The sequence below is a fragment of the Ranitomeya variabilis genome, chromosome 5, assembly GCF_051348905.1.
Source record: "Ranitomeya variabilis isolate aRanVar5 chromosome 5, aRanVar5.hap1, whole genome shotgun sequence".
Taxonomy (NCBI): Eukaryota; Metazoa; Chordata; class Amphibia; order Anura; family Dendrobatidae; genus Ranitomeya; species Ranitomeya variabilis.
Window position 1 is genome coordinate 376,930,235 of NC_135236.1, and position 23,999 is coordinate 376,954,233.

A 23,999-nucleotide genomic window follows, 5' to 3' on the forward strand; every position below is an offset into this window, starting at 1 on the left:
GATACCGGGATTCCGATACTTGCCGCGTATCGGATACCGGAATCGGAAGTTCCCAGATTCAAAATGCAGAAATTCAGCCAATGAGAATGATTTCAAGTGTGGGCACATCCTGTTCAGCATGGAGGGCATGAAACTACTGGCATGGCTGTGATTGGCTGCTGAAATGATGTCATGATGCAGTTTAAAAGTCGCTGGCGCCATTTTGCGATCACTCTGCTGTGAATTCAGTTAGTGACAGGACGCTGTTTGCTGACTGAGGGACAGTTTAGAGATAGCGATTTGCTTCTTTGTGCTTTCCAAAGGCTAATTTAGCAACCGCTGTGTTCACCTACTATTCACCTTCCTTTTGCCTTGTAGCGCTGTTTTCACAGCGATCTGCAAGGTCTCTCTGTGTGTGTGTGTGTGAGTGCAGCCCACTCTCTAGTCTGAGTGCAGCCACATAGGCCATCCATAGCTGGTTGTATTCAGTTCAGGGAGGGTGGTTCATTGCCTCATACTGTTCTTTTTTTTTTTTTTTTTTTGAAGTAGTGCAGGCTGCTGCACATTTTTTCCAAAAATTCCTATTAGTGTCTTTCCACCCGTCTCCAGCTAATTTGTGGAAAAACACTACATAGGATAAAGTAGAGGAGGGTTTTTGGGCCTTGCAGCGCCGTTTACGGCTGTCTGCACGGTCTCCGTGTGACTGCAGCTCGCCCTGTAATCTGTGAGCAGCTATAGCCTGGTTGTCTCCAGCTCAGGGTTTTTCACTGCGTCATACCGCCAAATCAATTTTCTTTTTTTTCAAAGTAGTGTAGTCTGCTGCTAATTTATTTTAAAAAATCCTATTAGTGTCTTTCCACCCGTCTCCAGCTAATTTGTGGAAAAACACTACATAGGATAAAGTAGAGGAGGGTTTTTGGGCCTTGCAGCGCCGTTTACGGCTGTCTGCACGGTCTCCGTGTGACTGCAGCTCGCCCTGTAGTCTGTGAGCAGCCGTAGCCTGGTTGTCTGCAGCTCAGGGTTTTTCACTGCGTCATACCGCCAAATCAATTTTCTTTTTTTTCAAAGTAGTGTAGTCTGCTGCTAATTTATTTTAAAAAATCCTATTAGTGTCTTTCCACCCATCTCCAGCTAATTTGTGGAAAAACACTACATAGGATAAAGTAGAGGAGGGTTTTTGGGCCTTGCAGCGCCGTTTACGGCTGTCTGCACGGTCTCCGTGTGATTGCAGCTCTATCCGTTGTCAGTTCAGCCCCAAAAAAATAAATAAATAATAAAGTTCACCAAACACACCAGTTACACACCACTTTACATTTGTGTAGGCCACATTAGCTCATATTCAAGTCTAGTCCACACTTTAGAAAATTAGTGTGTCTTATACCTGTTAGGAGGAGTTGCTCAGGAATAAGCACACAAAGCCGTTAGTACTTTTCTGCTTATCTTTATCAGTCAACCAAGATGAAGAAGGCAGTGAGTAAGGCACGTGGGCGTGGGCGTGGGCGCGGAGCAGGGAGGGGACGTGGGGATTCTGTGCCTGCTGCGGGCACCGGTGAGTCATCAGCACCCACTTTCACAAGGGAACAGTCGTTCATGCGCAGCTTTGTCGCCGAGCGCCGTACACCGCTGCTGCGTGAAGACCAAATTGAAGCCGTTGTGGGATGGATGGCAGCTAATGCATCAACTTCCATTAGTGCCACATCCTCTCAGACACAGAGCACTGGAGAGCAGCCATCTGTCTCTTCACCACCTGCAAAATTGCCCAGGCAGACAGAGATCCCAGGACAGGAGCAGTCTCTACTTCTGTTCTCTGAATCATCTCTTGGCTTGGAAACAGGGGGCCAGCCAAGCAGCATTGGAGAAATGGAAGAAGAGGCAGGGTGCAGTGATGCCCAACCGCTTTTTCTGTCTTCCTCTGAAGAGGCGGGTGGGCCAGTGGCTCCGGTCACCACCTCGCAGGCCGCATCAGCTGATGATGACACTCAGGTGCCACTTACTGGTGCGTGCTCTGCTGCTGAGACTACCCAGGAGGAGCAGTTGGGGGCAGAGGGTAGTGTAGATGATGAGGTCCTTGACCCATCTTGGCGTCAGGGACAGGAAGGTGGTGGGAGCAGCTCTGAGGAAGAGATTCCCCGTACGGCCCAAAGAGGGAGAGGGAGGGGGAAGACTGCGGATCCTGCAGCCTCCGCTTTGGCACCCGTAAGGAGCATGTCTCTTCCAAAAGTCAAAAGGGGGGCTCCCAAGACTTGCAGTGCCTGGTCCTTTTTTGACCCAGTTGCAGATGACATTTGCTATGTCAGATGCAAGGTGTGTCATCAAAAAATCAAAAGAGGTCAAAAAGTCGCCAACCTCAATACCTCCAACATGTGGAAACATGTGCGCAACAGGCACCCGGCGGAGTTAGACAAACACACTGAAGAGCTAGGCCAACCAACAGCGGCAGCTACCACCTCTTCAGCTCGTGTTGCCTCTTCCTCTAGCTCACACGCAGCTGGTTCGGCTTCCTCCCAGGATCGCCGTGGAAGAACCTCTGGCCCTGTTGTCCAGAGACCCGCTGTCATTCCACCCGCAGCACCACTTTCCCAGTCATCCACACACTCCCAGCCCAGTCTACAGCCATCGGTAGTACAGGCATGGGAGAAAAGGCGGCCTTTCTCGTCAAACCACCCACGAGCACAGGCTCTGACTGCAGGCATTGCCAAACTTCTGTCACTGGAAATGCTGTCATTCAGGCTGGTGGAGACTGACAGCTTCCGTGACTTGATGTCATTGGCAGTCCCACAGTACAATGTGCCCAGCCGCTTTTACTTCAGCAGGCAAGCTGTCCCTGCCCTGCACAAGCATGTGGAGGGACACATAAAACACGCGCTACTGAACGCCGTCAGTAGCAAGGTCCACCTCACCACCGATGCGTGGACCAGTCAACATGGACAGGGGCGATACCTTTCCCTCACTGCCCATTGGGTTAATGTAGTTGAGCCGGGTACAGACCGTGCGAGTGGCGCAGGACGTGTCCTGCCCACTCCAAGGATTGCAGGAATCCATTCTGTACGCATTGACTCCTCCTCTTACACCAGTTCCTCAGAATCATCGCTGCAGGAGCCGTCACAGTCCACCTCCACATGGACCCGTGATGAACGTGTACCTGTTACGACCGACATGAGCACAGCCGTGGCCAAACGTCAACAGGCCGTCTTGAAATTAATTTTTTTGGGGAATCGTAGCCACACAGCGCAGGAGCTCTGGAATGCCATCAAGCAGGAGAGCGATGTGTGGTTTGAGCCAGCGAATCTCCAGCCAGGCATGGTAGTGTGTGATAATGGCCGAAATCTGGTGGCAGCCCTGGGCCTCGGCAACCTCACTCACATCCCATGTCTGGCACATGTGCTCAATTTGGTCGTGCAGAGTTTTTTGAGGGACTATCCGGATCTTGATGCACTGCTGCACAAGGTCCGCCTAGAGTGTGCTCACTTGCGGCGTTCCAGCACGGCAAAAGCGCGCATTGCGGCTCTGCAGCGCCGACACCGCCTGCCGGAACATCGCATCATATGTGACCTACCTACCAGGTGGAATTCCACGTTACATATGTTGGAGCGGTTGTGTGAGCAGCAGCAAGCTGTAATGGAGTACCAGCTGTATCAGGCGCAAAAAAGTCGCAGTCAGCGCCGTACAGACTTCACAACCACAGAGTGGGCCACTATGAAGGATGTCTGCCAGGTTTTGCGTCCCTTTGATTATTCCACGCGGATGGCGAGTGCAGATGATGCACTAGTCAGCATGACTGTCCCCCTTATCTGCCTGCTTGAAAAATCACTGCAAGCGCTAAGGGATGATGTTGTGGAAGAGGTGGAGGATGAGGATTCACCACTTCCATCATCTTCTGGACAGTCAGCGCCACGTGGTTCCTCACAAACGCGTAGGCAGGGGACAGTTTGTGAGGAGGATGAGGAGGAGTCAATGGAGGAGGAAGACATCCGTCCAGAGGAGGGAGTTACACAATTGTCCAGTACTCAGTGTGTACAGCGAGGGTGGGGTGATGACGAGCGGGCAGAGATCACGCCTCCAGCTGGGGACAGCGTTTCTTGGGCAGTTGGCAGTCTGCAGCACATGGTGGATTACATGCTGCAGTGCCTGAGAAACGACCGCCGCATCGACCACATTCTCAACATGTCTGATTATTGGGTGTTCACCCTCCTCGATCCTCGCTACCGGGACAACGTAGAAAGCCTCATCACACCGTTGAACCGGGAGCGAAAAATGCGGGAGTACCAAGACACACTGGTCAGTTCCATCATCTTCTCCATTCCAACTGAGAGAAGTGCTGCTACTGCATTCCAAAGCAGCTCAGTGCGTCCAGGCAGTGGTGGAGGCTCTGCACAAAGAGGGAGCAGAAGCAGTGCCTCTGCCCAAGGCAAGACCAGTATGGCCCAACTGTGGCACAGTTTTGTGTGCCCCCCACAAAAGTCTACACCATCACAGACGGCTCCAGTCAGCAGGAGGCAACGGTTCCGTCAGATGGTGACAGACTACATGTCTTGCCCTCTTGCTGTACTCCCAGACGGCTCTTCCCCTTTCAAGTTTTGGGTCTCAAAGCTGGATACATGGCCAGAGCTAAGCCAGTATGCATTGGAGGTGCTGTCTTGCCCTGCGGCCAGTGTATTATCGGAACGTGTCTTTAGTGCTGCAGGTGGTGTACTAACTGACCGTCGCATGCGACTATCCTCCGATAACGTTGACCGGCTTACTTTTCTGAAAATGAACAAGGCCTGGATCTCGCAGGAATTTGCCACTCCTCCTCCTGATTAAATAATTAGGTCACTGTATACGTTATCCAGGTCTCCTGTTGTGTTCATCTTTCTACCACCTGAACTTAAATTCCTGGGCTCCAACACCGCCAGTTGAGGCTCAGACGTGCCGTCTGCACAGTCAAAACATACGACCCAGTGTTATTGGGTTTCAGTAACGTCAGCTGATCCCCAGCTGTGTAGCCGGCAATGTGTCATGCGACCGCCACGCTGACACAACAACTGAAATGTAAGGGAATCTGTCCCCCCCCCCCCAAGGCGTTTGTTACTGAAAGAGCCACCTTGTGCAGCAGTAATGCTGCACAAGGAAAAAGGTAGCTATTTTGGTTTTGCTCCTTGCACACGCAAAACTTAACACTTATAAAATGTGTCCACTGATACCGTAAAACCGTCCCGGAGGTGGGACTTTCCTTCGTAATATGACGCAGCACAGCCGTCATTCCTACCCCCCCGGCGCCGCGCCCCGGCTCCTCAGCGTTGTTTGATTCCGTCCCGGAGCCTGCGCTGTTATGTTATCCCGTGGCCAGGCACACTTAGCGCTGCCCGTCTTCTGGCATCATTTGGTGTCAGGCTGGCTGCGCCTGTGCGGCCACGCTGGCCGAGAGCCCGCCTCGCAGTGTCTTCTGATTTAATCCCACTGGGGGCCTGGGATCTATGGACATGCGCAGTGCATATCTGAACCTCCACCTCTCACTCATCTCCCTATGGCTTCTTCAGACTGTTCGGTGTCAGCTGGTCCCTAATAGCATGCCACGGCCGTGACACCGCACAGTCTGGAAAAGAAGCCGTAGGGAGGGGAGTGAGAGGCGAGGATATGCACTGCGCATGGCCATGGATCCCAGGCCCCCAGTGGGATTACATCAGAAGACACTGCGAGGCGGGCTCTCGGCCAGCGCGGCCGCACAGGCGCAGCCAGCCTGACACCAAATGATGTCAGAAGATGGGCAGCGCTAAGTGTGCCTGGCCACGGGATAACATAACAGCGCAGGCTCCGGGACGGAATCAAACAACGCTGAGGAGCCGGGGCACGGCGGCGGGGGGGTAGTAATGATGGCTGTGCTGCGTCATATTACGAAGGAAAGTCCCACCTCCGGGACGGTTTCACGGCTTCAGGGGACACATTTTATAAGTGTTTAGTTCTGTGTTTGCAAGGAGCATGATGAAAAGAGCCACCTTTTCCTTTTGCATCTTTTGTGCTGCACAAGCTGGCTCTTTCAGCTACAAACGCCTTGGGGGGGGGGTTAAAGGTTCCCTTTCGACTTTCTCAGGCTTCGGCCTACATTGTGTTCCTCTGCTTTTCCACCTGCCCCTGGGCTCCAACACCGCTAGTTGCCGTCCAGAAGTGCTGTACGCACAGTCAACAGTCGCTCCTCTGTTATTGGGGTTCAGTAACGTCAGCTGTTCCCCTGCTGTGTGTGTGGCAATCCCTCCTACCTCCTCCAACCTCCTCCTCCTCCACCTGTCCCTGGGCTCCAACACCGCCAGTTGCCGTCCAGAAGTGCTGTACGCACAGTCAACAGTCCCTCCTCTGTTATTGGGGTTCAGTAACGTCAGCTGTTCCCCTGCTGTGTGTGTGGCAATCCCTCCTACCTCCTCCAACCTCCTCCAACCTCCTCCTCCTCCACCTGTCCCTGGGCTCCAACACCGCCAGTTGCCGTCCAGAAGTGCTGTACGCACAGTCAACAGTCCCTCCTCTGTTATTGGGGTTCAGTAACGTCAGCTGTTCCCCTGCTGTGTGTGTGGCAATCCCTCCTACCTCCTCCAACCTCCTCCAACCTCCTCCTCCTCCACCTGTCCCTGGGCTCCAACACCGCCAGTTGCCGTCCAGAAGTGCTGTACGCACAGTCAACAGTCCCTCCTCTGTTATTGGGGTTCAGTAACGTCAGCTGTTCCCCTGCTGTGTGTGTGGCAATCCCTCCTACCTCCTCCAACCTCCTCCAACCTCCTCCTCCTCCACCTGTCCCTGGGCTCCAACACCGCCAGTTGCCGTCCAGAAGTGCTGTACGCACAGTCAACAGTCCCTCCTCTGTTATTGGGGTTCAGTAACGTCAGCTGTTCCCCTGCTGTGTGTGTGGCAATCCCTCCTACCTCCTCCAACCTCCTCCAACCTCCTCCTCCTCCACCTGTCCCTGGGCTCCAACACCGCCAGTTGCCGTCCAGAAGTGCTGTACGCACAGTCAACAGTCCCTCCTCTGTTATTGGGGTTCAGTAACGTCAGCTGTTCCCCTGCTGTGTGTGTGGCAATCCCTCCTACCTCCTCCAACCTCCTCCTCCTCCACCTGTCCCTGGGCTCCAACACCGCCAGTTGCCGTCCAGAAGTGCTGTACGCACAGAGCCAAACACCTCGCCTATGTGTTAGTGGGGTTCAGCACCGCCAGCTGTTCCCCTGCTGTGTATACGGCAACGTGTACTGCGACCACCACGCAGGCACAACAAGTTAAATTTAAGGGAACCTGTCCCCCCCCCCCCCATGCGTTTGTTACTGAAGGAGCCACCTTGTGCAGCAGTAATGATGCAAAGGGAAAAAGTGCCTCTTTTCGTGGTGCTCCTTGCATATGCTGAACCTAACACTTATGAAATGTGTCCCCTCACAGCGTTCAACCGTCCGGTAGGTGGAACTTTCCTTTGTCATGTGACGCAGCACAGCCGTCATTTTTACCCCCTTGTCGCCGTGCGCCGCCTCCTCAGCGTTGTTTGAATCTGTCCCGGAGCCTGCGCTGTTAGGTTACCCCTTGGCCATGCACACATTTTGCGCTGCCCGTCTTCTGACATCATTTGCTGTCAGGCTGGCTGCGCCTGTGCGGGTGCGCTGTCCGAGATTCAGCCTCGCGGTGTCGTCTAATGTAATCCCACCGCGGGCCTGGGATCCGTGTCCATGCGCAGTGCATATCCTCGCCTCTCACTCCCCTCCCTACGGCTTCTAATGACTGTTCGGTGTCAGCTGGTCCCTAATAGCATGCCACGGCCGTGACACCGCACAGTCTTTAGAAGCCGTAGGGAGGGGAGTGAGAGGCGAGGATATGCACTGCGCATGGACACGGATCCCAGGCCCGCGGTGGGATTACATTAGACGACACCGCGAGGCTGAATCTCGGACAGCGCACCCGCACAGGCGCAGCCAGCCTGACAGCAAATGATGTCAGAAGACGGGCAGCGCAAAATGTGTGCATGGCCAAGGGGTAACCTAACAGCGCAGGCTCCGGGACAGATTCAAACAACGCTGAGGAGGCGGCGCACGGCGACAAGGGGGTAAAAATGACGGCTGTGCTGCGTCACATGACAAAGGAAAGTTCCACCGACCGGACGGTTGAACGCTGTGAGGGGACACATTTCATAAGTGTTAGGTTCAGCATCTGCAAGGACCATAATTAAAAGAGCTAAGTTTACCTTTTCCAGCATTAGTGCTGTACACGATGGCTCTTCCAGCTACAAACGCCTGGGGGGGGGGGTTAAAGGTTTCCTTTCAACTTGCTCCAGTGCAGGCTTCGGCCTACACTCCGCTCCCCCTGCTCCTCCTGCTGACCCTGGGCTCTAACACCGCCAGTTGGGGCCCAGATGTGCTAGCTGCACAGAGAAAAACACCTCGCCAATGTGTCAGTGGGGTCCAGCACCGCCAGCTGTTCCCCTGCTGTGTAGCCGGCAACGTGTCCTGCAAAAGCCACGCAGACACAACAGACCCAAAGCTGCCGCCAGTGCAGGCTTCGGCCTACACTCCCCTCCCCCTGCTCCTCCTCCTCCTGCTCCTCCTCCTGCTGACCCTGGGCTCTAACACACCGCCAGTTGGGGCCCAGATGTGCTAGCTGCACAGAGAAAAACACCAGCCAATGTGTCAGTGGGGTCCAGCACCGCCAGCTGTTCCCCTGCTGTGCAGCCGGCAACGTGTCCTGCAAAAGCCACGCAGACACAAGAACTGAAATTGAAGGGAACCTGTCCCCCCTCCCCCAGGCGTTTTTACGTTATCCAGCCACCTTGTACAGCGGTAATGCTGCATGTGTGCAAGGTGGCTCAGAAACGTATTCTCCTCGCACATGTGGAACTGAAAACACGTCTGAAATGTGTCCTCTGTGTGACCAGTTAACCGTCCCGGTGGTGTGACTTTCCTTTGTAATGACACGCTGCAACCCCCTTGGTAGCGCTGCCCGTCTTCTGGCATCATTGTTTGGCTGGCTGCGCCTCTGCGGCCGCCCTGACCCACACAACGCCCCTCGGTGTCTTATTTATTGGGACTGCGAGGGTGTGATTCATGGGCAGGATCAGTGCATCAGTTCGCCTGTCCCTCCTCTCCTTCCGCCTTCTTCGGACTGTGCGGCTTCATGGCCGTGGCATGCGATAAGGGATCAGATGACGCCGCACAGTCTGAAGCGGGTGTAAGGACCCGAGTGTGAGAGGCCAACATATGTGCTGCGCCAGGCCCTGAATCCCAGCCCCGCAGTGTTTTAACAATGTTAAGACACTGCGGGGCTGGGATTCATGGTCATCGCGAACCGCACCGGCCGACATTACATGATGCCAGAAGATGGGCAGCGCTAACGGCGCTAGGCCAGGGGATAACACGACAGCGCAGACTCCTGTACAGCAAATAACAACGCTCGGGAGGCTGCACCCAGCACCAAGGTGGGATTCTTGACACCTGTGCTGCGTCTCATTACAAAGGGAACTCGCGCCTCCATTACACAGTTTGACTGTATAAAGGGCTGAATGTTATACGTGTTCCATTCAGCGTGTGCAAGGAGAAAAATTACAAGAGCAACCTTTGACTTGCGCAGCACTGCTGCTGCATAAGCTGTGGCTCTTCTACTTTGTAACCCCTGAGGGGGGGTTAAAGGTGACTTTTGAAATCGGTTCAATTAGGCTTCGGCCTACACTCTGCTCCACCTGCAGAGCCCGGGCTCCAACAACGCTAGTTGCTGTCCGGAAGTGCTGGCTGCACAGAGCCAAACACCTCGCCAATGTGTCAGTGGGGTCCAGCACCGCCAGCTGTTCCCCTGCTGTGTAGCCGGCAACGTGTCCTGCAAAAGCCACGCAGACACAACAGACCCAAAGCTGCCGCCAGTGCAGGCTTCGGCCTACACTCCCCTCCCCCTGCTCCTCCTCCTCCTGCTCCTCCTCCTGCTGACCCTGGGCTCTAACACACCGCCAGTTGGGGCCCAGATGTGCTAGCTGCACAGAGAAAAACACCAGCCAATGTGTCAGTGGGGTCCAGCACCGCCAGCTGTTCCCCTGCTGTGCAGCCGGCAACGTGTCCTGCAAAAGCCACGCAGACACAAGAACTGAAATTGAAGGGAACCTGTCCCCCCTCCCCCAGGCGTTTTTACGTTATCCAGCCACCTTGTACAGCGGTAATGCTGCATGTGTGCAAGGTGGCTCAGAAACGTATTCTCCTCGCACATGTGGAACTGAAAACACGTCTGAAATGTGTCCTCTGTGTGACCAGTTAACCGTCCCGGTGGTGTGACTTTCCTTTGTAATGACACGCTGCAACCCCCTTGGTAGCGCTGCCCGTCTTCTGGCATCATTGTTTGGCTGGCTGCGCCTCTGCGGCCGCCCTGACCCACACAACGCCCCTCGGTGTCTTATTTATTGGGACTGCGAGGGTGTGATTCATGGGCAGGATCAGTGCATCAGTTCGCCTGTCCCTCCTCTCCTTCCGCCTTCTTCGGACTGTGCGGCTTCATGGCCGTGGCATGCGATAAGGGATCAGATGACGCCGCACAGTCTGAAGCGGGTGTAAGGACCCGAGTGTGAGAGGCCAACATATGTGCTGTGCCAGGCCCTGAATCCCAGCCCCGCAGTGTTTTAACAATGTTAAGACACTGCGGGGCTGGGATTCATGGTCATCGCGAACTGCACCGGCCGACATTACATGATGCCAGAAGATGGGCAGCGCTAACGGCGCTAGGCCAGGGGATAACACGACAGCGCAGACTCCTGTACAGCAAATAACAACGCTCGGGAGGCTGCACCCAGCACCAAGGTGGGATTCTTGACACCTGTGCTGCGTCTCATTACAAAGGGAACTCGCGCCTCCATTACACAGTTTGACTGTATAAAGGGCTGAATGTTATACGTGTTCCATTCAGCGTGTGCAAGGAGAAAAATTACAAGAGCAACCTTTGACTTGCGCAGCACTGCTGCTGCATAAGCTGTGGCTCTTCTACTTTGTAACCCCTGAGGGGGGGTTAAAGGTGACTTTTGAAATTGGTTCAATTAGGCTTCGGCCTACACTCTGCTCCACCTGCAGAGCCCGGGCTCCAACAACGCTAGTTGCTGTCCGGAAGTGCTGGCTGCACAGAGCCAAACACCTCGCCAATGTGTCAGTGGGGTCCAGCACCGCCAGCTGTTCCCCTGCTGTGTAGCCGGCAACGTGTCCTGCAAAAGCCACGCAGACACAACAGACCCAAAGCTGCCGCCAGTGCAGGCTTCGGCCTACACTCCCCTCCCCCTGCTCCTCCTCCTCCTGCTCCTCCTCCTGCTGACCCTGGGCTCTAACACACCGCCAGTTGGGGCCCAGATGTGCTAGCTGCACAGAGAAAAACACCAGCCAATGTGTCAGTGGGGTCCAGCACCGCCAGCTGTTCCCCTGCTGTGCAGCCGGCAACGTGTCCTGCAAAAGCCACGCAGACACAAGAACTGAAATTGAAGGGAACCTGTCCCCCCTCCCCCAGGCGTTTTTACGTTATCCAGCCACCTTGTACAGCGGTAATGCTGCATGTGTGCAAGGTGGCTCAGAAACGTATTCTCCTCGCACATGTGGAACTGAAAACACGTCTGAAATGTGTCCTCTGTGTGACCAGTTAACCGTCCCGGTGGTGTGACTTTCCTTTGTAATGACACGCTGCAACCCCCTTGGTAGCGCTGCCCGTCTTCTGGCATCATTGTTTGGCTGGCTGCGCCTCTGCGGCCGCCCTGACCCACACAACGCCCCTCGGTGTCTTATTTATTGGGACTGCGAGGGTGTGATTCATGGGCAGGATCAGTGCATCAGTTCGCCTGTCCCTCCTCTCCTTCCGCCTTCTTCGGACTGTGCGGCTTCATGGCCGTGGCATGCGATAAGGGATCAGATGACGCCGCACAGTCTGAAGCGGGTGTAAGGACCCGAGTGTGAGAGGCCAACATATGTGCTGCGCCAGGCCCTGAATCCCAGCCCCGCAGTGTTTTAACAATGTTAAGACACTGCGGGGCTGGGATTCATGGTCATCGCGAACCGCACCGGCCGACATTACATGATGCCAGAAGATGGGCAGCGCTAACGGCGCTAGGCCAGGGGATAACACGACAGCGCAGACTCCTGTACAGCAAATAACAACGCTCGGGAGGCTGCACCCAGCACCAAGGTGGGATTCTTGACATCTGTGCTGCGTCTCATTACAAAGGGAACTCGCGCCTCCATTACACAGTTTGACTGTATAAAGGGCTGAATGTTATACGTGTTCCATTCAGCGTGTGCAAGGAGAAAAATTACAAGAGCAACCTTTGACTTGCGCAGCACTGCTGCTGCATAAGCTGTGGCTCTTCTACTTTGTAACCCCTGAGGGGGGGTTAAAGGTGACTTTTGAAATCGGTTCAATTAGGCTTCGGCCTACACTCTGCTCCACCTGCAGAGCCCGGGCTCCAACAACGCTAGTTGCTGTCCGGAAGTGCTGGCTGCACAGAGCCAAACACCTCGCCAATGTGTCAGTGGGGTCCAGCACCGCCAGCTGTTCCCCTGCTGTGTAGCCGGCAACGTGTCCTGCAAAAGCCACGCAGACACAACAGACCCAAAGCTGCCGCCAGTGCAGGCTTCGGCCTACACTCCCCTCCCCCTGCTCCTCCTCCTCCTGCTCCTCCTCCTGCTGACCCTGGGCTCTAACACACCGCCAGTTGGGGCCCAGATGTGCTAGCTGCACAGAGAAAAACACCAGCCAATGTGTCAGTGGGGTCCAGCACCGCCAGCTGTTCCCCTGCTGTGCAGCCGGCAACGTGTCCTGCAAAAGCCACGCAGACACAAGAACTGAAATTGAAGGGAACCTGTCCCCCCTCCCCCAGGCGTTTTTACGTTATCCAGCCACCTTGTACAGCGGTAATGCTGCATGTGTGCAAGGTGGCTCAGAAACGTATTCTCCTCGCACATGTGGAACTGAAAACACGTCTGAAATGTGTCCTCTGTGTGACCAGTTAACCGTCCCGGTGGTGTGACTTTCCTTTGTAATGACACGCTGCAACCCCCTTGGTAGCGCTGCCCGTCTTCTGGCATCATTGTTTGGCTGGCTGCGCCTCTGCGGCCGCCCTGACCCACACAACGCCCCTCGGTGTCTTATTTATTGGGACTGCGAGGGTGTGATTCATGGGCAGGATCAGTGCATCAGTTCGCCTGTCCCTCCTCTCCTTCCGCCTTCTTCGGACTGTGCGGCTTCATGGCCGTGGCATGCGATAAGGGATCAGATGACGCCGCACAGTCTGAAGCGGGTGTAAGGACCCGAGTGTGAGAGGCCAACATATGTGCTGCGCCAGGCCCTGAATCCCAGCCCCGCAGTGTTTTAACAATGTTAAGACACTGCGGGGCTGGGATTCATGGTCATCGCGAACCGCACCGGCCGACATTACATGATGCCAGAAGATGGGCAGCGCTAACGGCGCTAGGCCAGGGGATAACACGACAGCGCAGACTCCTGTACAGCAAATAACAACGCTCGGGAGGCTGCACCCAGCACCAAGGTGGGATTCTTGACACCTGTGCTGCGTCTCATTACAAAGGGAACTCGCGCCTCCATTACACAGTTTGACTGTATAAAGGGCTGAATGTTATACGTGTTCCATTCAGCGTGTGCAAGGAGAAAAATTACAAGAGCAACCTTTGACTTGCGCAGCACTGCTGCTGCATAAGCTGTGGCTCTTCTACTTTGTAACCCCTGAGGGGGGGTTAAAGGTGACTTTTGAAATCGGTTCAATTAGGCTTCGGCCTACACTCTGCTCCACCTGCAGAGCCCGGGCTCCAACAACGCTAGTTGCTGTCCGGAAGTGCTGGCTGCACAGAGCCAAACACCTCGCCAATGTGTCAGTGGGGTCCAGCACCGCCAGCTGTTCCCCTGCTGTGTAGCCGGCAACGTGTCCTGCAAAAGCCACGCAGACACAACAGACCCAAAGCTGCCGCCAGTGCAGGCTTCGGCCTACACTCCCCTCCCCCTGCTCCTCCTCCTCCTGCTCCTCCTCCTGCTGACCCTGGGCTCTAACACACCGCCAGTTGGGGCCCAGATGTGCTAGCTGCACAGAGAAAAACACCTCGCCAATGTGTCAGTGGGGTCCAGCACCGCCAGCTGTTCCCCTGCTGTGCAGCCGGCATCGTGTCCTGCAAAAGCCACGCAGACACTTGCTCTTGTACCTTCTGCTCCCCATCCTGGTTCCAGTACCGTCAGCTGGTTCCGGGCAGAGCCTTTGGCTTAGGTGCCTCCCTTTGGTATCCGAGTTCCACCAACGTCAGGTGGTCCTTGGTAGTGCTTTCAGGCACGGGTACCTCCTGCTTAGTAACCGGGTTCCAGTAACGTCAGCTGGTCCTCGGTAGTTCCATTGGCTCTTGGACCTTCGGCTACCCATCCGGGTTCCAGCACCGTCAGCTGGTTCTCGGCAGTGTCTTTTGCTCTTGTACCTTCTGCTCCCCATCCTGGTTCCAGTACCGTCAGCTGGTTCCGGGCAGAGCCTTTGGCTTAGGTGCCTCCCTCTGGGTATCCGAGTTCCACCAACGTCAGGTGGTCCTTGGTAGTGCTTTCAGCACAGGTACCTCCTGCTTAGTAACCGGGTTCCAGTAACGTCAGCTGGTCCTCGGTAGTTCCATTGGCTCTTGGACCTTCGGGTAGCCATCCGAGTTCCAGTTCCATCAGCTGGTTCTCGGCATTTTCTCAGCCTTCTTGTACCTTCTGCTACATTTCCAAGTTCAAGAGACTAAACACAATGACCCAGAAGACCACCCCTAAGATGACGACGACACCAGAGACGACAACCACCGTGATGACGACGACCCTGGAGACGATGACCCCGAAGACCACCCCGATGACGACGACCCCGGAGACGACGACCCTGAAGACCACCCCGATGACGACGACCCCGGAGACGACGACCCTGGAGACGACGACGACCTGGAAGACCGAGAAGCAGAAGAACAAGAGGCTGCAGAACAAAGAGCAGAAGGACATTAAGCATAACACAAAATATCAGAGCAAAAAATATTATGTAAATTATAAGCAGAAGAAGACTAAGCAGTGTATGGGGGTGAGTCCGTTCCTCCTCGTGGTGCCCCTGGATAAAGCCTGATGCTGCAGGCCAAACTGAACGCGGACAAATGTAACTGTTTTGTGACAGGCAGAACGGAAGGTGTAATCTTCAAACTTTTATAGATAACAACTACGGGAATGCCTGTCACAAATAAGAATATGATGAAGAAGTTGAATATGATGAAGATAATAGTAAAATAAAAAGAATATGAACAATGTAACCCAAAAAATAATAGGTAGAAGATGAAGAAGAAGATGAATAAGGTGAAGAAGTTGATGTCAAAGAAGCTGATGATGAGGATAATTAAGAAGAAAGCGTGGGAGAAGTAAAAAAGAAGGTGAAGGGCGTGGAAGTAGTGAAACATCAATATCTGACATAAAAAAAAAAAAAAAACATAGTCAAATTCTTTCTAACGCCGAACTTCATAAAAAAAAAAAAAAATCCTGCTATTCTATTACATTGGGCTAAACCTCTGTCCCTTTAATATCTCCGCCACGTCCCCCAATACATCCTACAATATTCTTAGTTGTTTTCCTTCATGTAGAATGAACCTACAAGTGTATAAAGGGTTTATTTTAATTCCGATATTTTCGTCCCATTGACTTGCATTGGGATCGGGTATCGGTATCGGATTGGATTCCGATACTGTGACGGTATCGGCCGATACTTTCCGATACCGATACTTTCCGATATCGGAAAGTATCGCTCAACACTATTATCGACTCTTGAATAAAATTACAGTCAAATATCAGTATCCTCTGCCACTGCTGACTGATTTGTTTGCTCGAATAAAGGGGGCTAAGTGGTTCTCTAAGATTGATCTCCGTGGGGCGTATAATTTGGTGCGAATTAAGCAGGGGGATGAGTGGAAAACCGCATTTAATACGCCCGAGGGCCATTTTGAGTATTTAGTAATGCCTTTTGGTCTTTCAAATGCCCCTTCAGTCTTTCAGTCCTTTATGCATGACATTTTCCGTGAATATTTGGATAAATTTATGATCGTGTATCTGGATGATATTTTGATTTTTTCGGATGACTGGGATTCTCATGTCCAACAGGTCAGGAGGGTTTTTCAGGTTTTGCGGGCTAATTCCTTGTGTGTGAAGGGTTCTAAGTGTATTTTTGGGGTTCAAAAGATTTCTTTTTTGGGGTACATTTTTTCCCCCTCTTCCATTGAGATGGATCCTGTCAAGGTTCGGGCTATTTGTGATTGGACGCAACCTTCTTCTCTTAAGAGCCTTCAGAAATTTTTGGGCTTTGCTAATTTTTATCGTCGATTTATAACTGGTTTTTCTGATGTTGCTAAACCTTTGACTGATTTGACCAAAAAGGGTGCTGATGTTGCTGATTGGTCCCCTGCTGCTGTGGAGGCCTTTCGGGAGCTTAAGCGCCGCTTTTCTTCCGCCCCTGTGTTGCGTCAGCCTAATGTTACTCTTCCTTTTCAGGTTGAGGTTGATGCTTCCGAGATCGGAGCTGGGGCGGTCTTGTCGCAGAAAAGTTCCGACTGCTCCGTGATGAGACCTTGTGCGTTCTTTTCTCGAAAATTTTCGCCCGCCGAGCGAAATTATGATATTGGTAATCGGGAGCTTTTGGCTATGAAGTGGGCTTTTGAGGAGTGGCGTCATTTGCTTGAGGGGGCTAGACATCAGGTGGTGGTATTGACCGATCACAAGAATTTGATTTATCTTGAGTCTGCCAGGCGCCTGAATCCTAGACAGGCGCGCTGGTCGTTGTTTTTCTCTCGGTTTAATTTTGTGGTCTCATATTTACCAGGTTCTAAAAATGTGAAGGCGGATGCCCTTTCTAGGAGTTTTGAGCCTGATTCCCCTGGTGATTCTGAACCTACAGGTATCCTTAAGGATGGGGTGATATTATCTGCTGTTTCCCCAGACCTGCGACGGGCTTTGCAGGAGTTTCAGGCGGATAGACCTGATCGTTGCCCGACTGGTAGACTGTTTGTTCCTGATGATTGGACCAGTAGAGTCATCTCGGAGGTTCATTCTTCTGTGTTGGCAGGTCATCCCGGGATCTTTGGTACCAGGGATTTGGTGGCTAGGTCCTTCTGGTGGCCTTCCCTGTCTCGAGATGTACGAGTTTTTGTGCAGTCTTGTGATGTTTGTGCTCGGGCCAAACCTTGTTGTTCTCGGGCCAGCGGATTGTTGTTATCTTTGCCTATTCCGAAGAGGCCTTGGACTCACATCTCTATGGATTTTATTTCTGATCTCCCTGTTTCTCAGAAAATGTCTGTCATCTGGGTGGTGTGTGACCGTTTTTCAAAGATGGTCCATTTGGTGCCCTTGCCTAAGTTGCCTTCCTCATCCGAGTTGGTTCCTCTGTTTTTTCAAAATGTGGTTCGCTTGCATGGTATTCCGGAGAATATCGTTTCTGACAGGGGGACCCAGTTCGTGTCTAGATTTTGGCGGGCGTTCTGTGCTAGGATGGGCATTGATTTGTCTTTTTCGTCTGCGTTCCATCCTCAGACTAATGGCCAGACTGAGCAAACTAATCAGACCTTGGAGACTTATTTGAGGTGTTTTGTGTCTGCGGATCAGGATGACTGGGTTGCCTTTTTGCCGTTGGCGGAGTTTGCCCTCAATAATCGGGCTAGTTCTGCCACTTTGGTTTCTCCTTTCTTTTGCAATTCGGGGTTTCATCCTCGTTTTTCTTCCGGTCAGGTGGAGTCTTCGGATTGTCCTGGAGTGGATACTGTGGTGGATAGGTTGCATCGGATTTGGGGACAGGTGGTGGACAATTTGGAGTTGTCCCAGGAGAAGACTCGGCATTTTGCTAACCGCCGTCGTCGTGTTGGTCCTCGTCTTCGTGTTGGGGACTTGGTGTGGTTGTCTTCTCGTTTTGTCCCTATGAGGGTTTCTTCTCCTAAGTTTAAGCCTCGGTTCATCGGCCCGTATAAGATTTTGGAGATTCTTAACCCCGTGTCCTTTCGATTGGACCTCCCAGCATCTTTTTCTATCCATAATGTCTTCCATCGGTCATTATTGCGCAGGTATGAGGTACCGGTTGTGCCTTCCGTTGAGCCTCCCGCTCCGGTGTTGGTTGAGGGTGAATTGGAGTACGTTGTGGAGAAGATCTTGGACTCCCGTGTTTCCAGACGGAAACTTCAGTATCTGGTCAAGTGGAAGGGCTACGGTCAGGAGGATAATTCTTGGGTGACAGCCTCTGATGTTCATGCCTCTGATTTGGTCCGTGCCTTTCATAGGGCTCATCCTGATCGCCCTGGTGGTTCTTGTGAGGGTTCGGTGCCCCCTCCTTGAGGGGGGGGTACTGTTGTGAATTTGGTTTTTGGGCTCCCCCGGTGGTCACTGGTGGTACTGGACTTGTGTGCTTCACTTTCTCTGTTCACCTGTTTCCATCAGGATATGGGTGTATCCTATTTAGCCTTGCTGCTCAGTTATTCTAGTGCCGGCCATCAATGTAACCAGAGCCTTTCTGTTGCATGTTCCTGCTTCTAGACTACTATCAGCTAAGTTGGACTCTTAGTCCTAAGTTTGTTTTGCATTTTTGTTCCAGTTCACAGTAATGTTATTTTTCTGTAGCTGGAAGCTCTTGTGGGCCGAAATTGCCACTCCGGTGTCATGAGTTGACACATGAGTCTTAAAGTAATTTCGGGATGGTATTTTAATAGGGTTTTCAGCTGACCGTGAAGTTCCCTATTGTATCTTCTTGCTATCTAGTAAGCGGACCTCGCTTTGCTGTACCTACCTTCATACTGCGTATGTCTTTTCCTCTGAACTCACCATCAATATATGTGGGGGGCTTCTGTCTCCTTTTTGGGGGAATTTCCCTAGAGGTAAGCCAGGTCTGTCTTTTCCTCTATTAGGGTTAGTTAGTCCTCCGGCTGGCGCTAGGCGTCTAGGGATAAAACGTAGGTACGCCACCCGGCCACTGTTAGTTGTGTGGTAGGTTTAGCTCACGGTCAGCTCGAGATTCCATCACCCAGGAGCTAGTCTGTAGTTTAAGTTCTCTGACGTTCCCTTGCCATTGGGAACCATGACAGGGGTGCCCAAACTTTTTCATATGACTGTATATATATACGTAGCACAATACGAACCAGCAATTCCATTTTATCTACACTCTTAATTTATACACATTTACTGCGTTTTTGTTTGAGAACTGCTCAGGTCACGATATGAAAGGGGCAGATGTTGGCATTATGGCTTTTCTTGCAACTCCCTAGTAAAACTGCTGATTTCCATATCGGTACATCTAAAACAATGGATTTACAAGCTTTGTAACTACAAAAAAAACATTAAAATCCCTGTGATGTATCTCACAATTTGTAGGCATATCTGTCATCAGATTTTACTATACAAGCTGCAAAGATTGTTAAATAGATTTCTTGGACCTGATGAGGATGATGCATTTACTTTGAAAAGTTAGGTTAGAATGACTGCATAATCCTTTATAAAAGATTAATTATCTGCCTACCTGCCCCGAAAGACAGATCCTCAGCATCTCTCCTCTCTGCTGAGATCTCACATTGCTCAGTACAACCTGCAGTGTCAGTCAGGCTGGGTGGATAGGTGGGTGGAGACTGAATCCACTAAGACTTATGACTTATTTAATTCTATAGTTGGACTCATAAAATGCTCATTTTAATAGCAGGACTATACAGCCATCCTGACAAGGATTTTCAAAATAAGAACACCCACCTCATGTCTAAAATATCAATTTAAAAAATGTATTCAGTTTTTATCATGAAATCTGGTGACGGGTCTTTTATTATTCACTGATAATTGACCAAATCAGACAAATCAAATTTAAAGTGATGATTGAAAACTTCAGTAATCTCTACAGATTTTCTTTAGTTGTGCTTATAAAGCTACAGAATGCACTATGCTTATTGTAAAGGACATTGACAGACATTGAGTAGATCTTTTAATTTCAGTTCTTTTTACCATACTATGCCTGATCTTTCCATTTTTGTGGAAATGCATGTTAAAACTGATGTTAAAGAAGCACTCTCTTCAAAATTTGTATCCTCCTAATATATTACTGTCTTCATATTATACAAAATGTACAATTGCTCCTTTTGCCTTTCTACCCAGTTAATTCTTCCTTTTTCCATTAGATCTATGGCATCACGTGATTAAAAACTGACTAGCTGAATCCTTCTAAGATATATGGTGAAACAGGAGGTAAGTTTTCCCTGTATGAGTCATGAGTCACTGCCAAAGTCCCTAGATTTTTGCAGGGACAAGAGACTTCCTGCTTCTACATGGAACAGAGAAAAAAGAGAAGAATTAGCTGCATAGAAAGACAAAATGAGCAATTGTTACAACACACAGTGTTGTGTAATATAATATGATGATTGCAATATTGGAAGAGGATAAAAACTTTGACCATAGTAGAGTCAATTCACGTGCAATTTAAGTGCCCATCTGGCGACGTTTCGGTTCAAAAAATGTGGACATTTCTCAAGACATAATTAAATAGATCTTGTTGACATGATAAGGTTGATGTACAGTGGCATGTAAAAGTTTGGACACCCCTGTTCAAAATTACTGTTATTGTAAACAGTTAAACAAGATCAAGGTGAAATGATCTCTAAAAGGGATGAAGTTAAAGATGCCACATTTCCTTTGTATTATAGGCAAAAAAGATACATTTATCTTTTATCTTATCTTTCATTTTATCTGTCATGGTTAGTACCTAGTAGCACCCTCTTTTGCAAGTATCACAGCTTGTAAATGCTTTTTGTAGCCAGCCAAGAGTTTTTCAATTCGTTCATTCTTCCATGGAAAATTCTTCTAGTTCTGTGGAGTTATCTTACAAGCATTGCTATTGAGTTCTAGCCAGAAATTTCAGATGTTCAGATCAGGGGACTGTGAGGGCCATTGTATAACATTCAGCTTCCACCATTTGAGGTAGTCTATTGTGGATTTTGACGTGTGTTTAGGATCATTATCCATTTGTAGAAGCCATCCTCTTTTCAACTTTAGCTTTTTTGCAGATAGTATAATGTTTGCATCAAGAATTTGTTGAAATTTAATTGAATCCATTTTTCTCCCTGTCTGTGAAATGTTCCCCCTGCCATTGGCTGCAACACAACTCCAAAGCATGATTGATCCACCCCAATGCTTAATAGTTGGAGAGACGTTCTTTTCTTGAAATTCTGTGCCCTTTTCTCTCCACACATACCTTTGATCATTGTGGCCAAAGAGATCTATTTTAACCTCATCGGTCCACAGGACTTGTTTCTAAAATGTATCAGGCTTGTTTAGATGCTCTTTTACATACTAAAAGCGCTTAATTTTATGTTCAAGATGCAGGGGAGGTTTTGTTCTGATGATTCTTCCATGAAGGCCATGTTTGTACAGGTGTCTTTCAACAGTAAAACAATGTACCACAACTCCAGAGTCTGCTAAATCTTTCTGAAGGTCTTTTGCAGTCAAGCGGGGATTCTGATTTGCCTCTCTACCAATCCTAAGAGCAGCTCTCATTGAAAATTTGCCTGGTCTTCCAGACTTTATCTTGACCTCCACTGTTCCTGTTAACTGGCATTTCTTAAACACATTTCTGAGGAAAGAGCAGCTTGGAAAGAAGTTGCTAGCTTCTTATAGCCTTCTCCTGCTTTGGGGGCCTCCAACATTTTTAGAGTGCTAGGCAGCTGCTTATAAGAACCCATGGCTGCTGTTTTTTGGCGCAAGGTTAGAGGAGGCTGGGTTTTTATAAAGCTGGGAAATTTGCATCATCTGGCCTTTCTTAACAATGATAGTGAACAAGCCATAACCCTAAATAAAGTCTGAAACCTTGGTCAAAGTTATCTGACCACACAAATCTCCAAGGATGATTGGCCCATTTTCTTTTTTGCAATTTTTAAAATAAAAAAAAACTATAGTTTTTTTTTGCCTAAAATACAAATTAAATGTGTCATCTTTAACTTTGGGCCTTTTAGAGATTATTTCATCTTCAACTTGCTTAACTTTTCAGTAATAGTAATTTTGACCAGGGGTGCCTGAACCTTTACATGCCACTGTACTTATTTTGAAAATGCATGTTACATTGAGGGTATAATCCTATTTCACAGTTTACATGCATTCAATTAACGACCATTTGGGGAGGGTGGAGGCAGAATATCCTTGGAATCATATAGACTCTTTCACTCTTTAGATGAACTCATTTATGAACTTTCATTTAAAAATCATGATTATAAGGCTCTCATGGAGTAAGGACTCCAGCCTCAGATCTAAGAGGTCTGCTTAATAATGTATCCAATTTACCGTATATTCTAAAAATCAATTATTCCATCTGTCATTTGAACTGTATGGATGTATTATTTAAGCACTTTACAGCACTACTACATTACTGGAACACTATCATGGCAGCATTCAGACAAAAAGATAACCATACCTCCAAAATTAACCATTTCTCATACAATTCAACAATAATTTCACATATAGTTTATTAACTGACAACTGAAAGTCTAAAATGGTCCATGCAAACGTTAAAAGTTTACAGCAGCTGTTAGAAGTAAAAACATATGACTCTGTCTTATGACACTGTAAAATGTACATTGAAAGACAGGAAGAAGACATCTTTGACCTAAGACAATTTATACAGGCAAAACCATCATGTGAGACTTTAGTTCCACCTACTGCCAGCGTGTGGTACTGCAGCAGGAATCATAAATCATTTTGTATTACTCATTTTGAAATTATTAAGAAATAAATGCACATACAGTTGTGTGGAAAACTATTTGCCCCATCCTGATTTCCCATTCTTTTACATGTTTGACACACTTAAATGTTTCAGATATATTTAAATGTTAGACAAAGGTAGCACAAGTAAACACAAAATGCCGTTTTAAATGAATATATGTGTGTGGTATTTCCTGAAGAAGAAGTCATATATAGACTTTGAAACGCATTGAATAAAACCACCATTCCTTTTCATCAATACGTCCGGATTTCCATTTGTTCAGCAGCGCGGACAATATCCACAAAAATCCTTTGTAAGAGGCCTGATTACTGCCATACCTGTTCTCAATCAAGAAATCTCTTAAATAGGACCTGCCTGACAAAGTAAAGTAGACCAAGAGATCCTCAAGAGCTAGACATTACTTGCGTTATTTTAGCTAATATTTAGATTTGTTTGGTGATCTGAAACATTTAAATGTGACAAACATGCAAAAGAATAAAAAATCGGGAAAGTGGCAAACACTTTTTCACACAACTGTAGTTGTGAGGACAAAAACGCTAATATGTAAAAATTATACAATGCAAACAGTATGAAGGAAGAATAGTTTTAAGACAAGCAGTTTAGAAACTGCAAGTATATTTTTTAAATACATTCATACCTTTCTGTGGAAGAAGTTCCCAGGACTAGAAAAATGTGAAAGTATTGTACATTATTGTATAAATGTTACATGATTTATTGTCAGTAAGTTCATTAAATACTACTGTCATCCTCCCTGCATGGCATTTCGACATTAGGTGCTATAGTTTTTAGTTTGCCACTGATAAAAAAAGTAATATAATAATATATTATTTCTACAGTATAATGCAATCTATATAGTCATATAATATATAATACCTGTATTGGAGCAAATACTTTCTGTGGCTCAGTCTGAACGAGTGCCATGGAGTGAATAAAGGCACGCAGTGGTGACAGTGAAGTGATCAAAACAAATGTGCGAATCACTGGAAATGGGTGATGATGGTGATGGTGGTAGACTTTTAGATTTCTGGAACAAAGTATGGCAGATATTAGCTGTCACTTATTTCCTCTATGTAAAGTAATTGTGTCATCGTAGCCATAGGGGCACATCACTAAGCTTTAGACTGCAGTCAAAGACCTTCCTACCTGGAAAAGATGAAGTCATTAAGTCACCAGGAATCTAAGTTGCAAGGCACTTCAAGCTTCATTCTAGCAAGTGGCGTAGGTCACTGTGCTTTGCTACAGATATTCTGCTTTTTATGTTATTAAAGTTAAAGGGGTTGTCCAAGATTTTTT

At 49.4% G+C, this 23,999-nt stretch overlaps 1 protein-coding gene across 1 annotated transcript in view; it reads right to left on the bottom strand.

The window, feature by feature from the left end:
• Positions 1–23,999, bottom strand: part of CPED1 (cadherin like and PC-esterase domain containing 1) — a 644,735-nt gene that overhangs the window by 415,048 nt on the left and 205,688 nt on the right. The window contains exon 6 of the mRNA XM_077264976.1: positions 23,580–23,730. Coding sequence (XP_077121091.1) covers positions 23,580–23,730 — 151 coding nt within the window. The remainder of the gene's footprint in view (positions 1–23,579; positions 23,731–23,999) is intronic.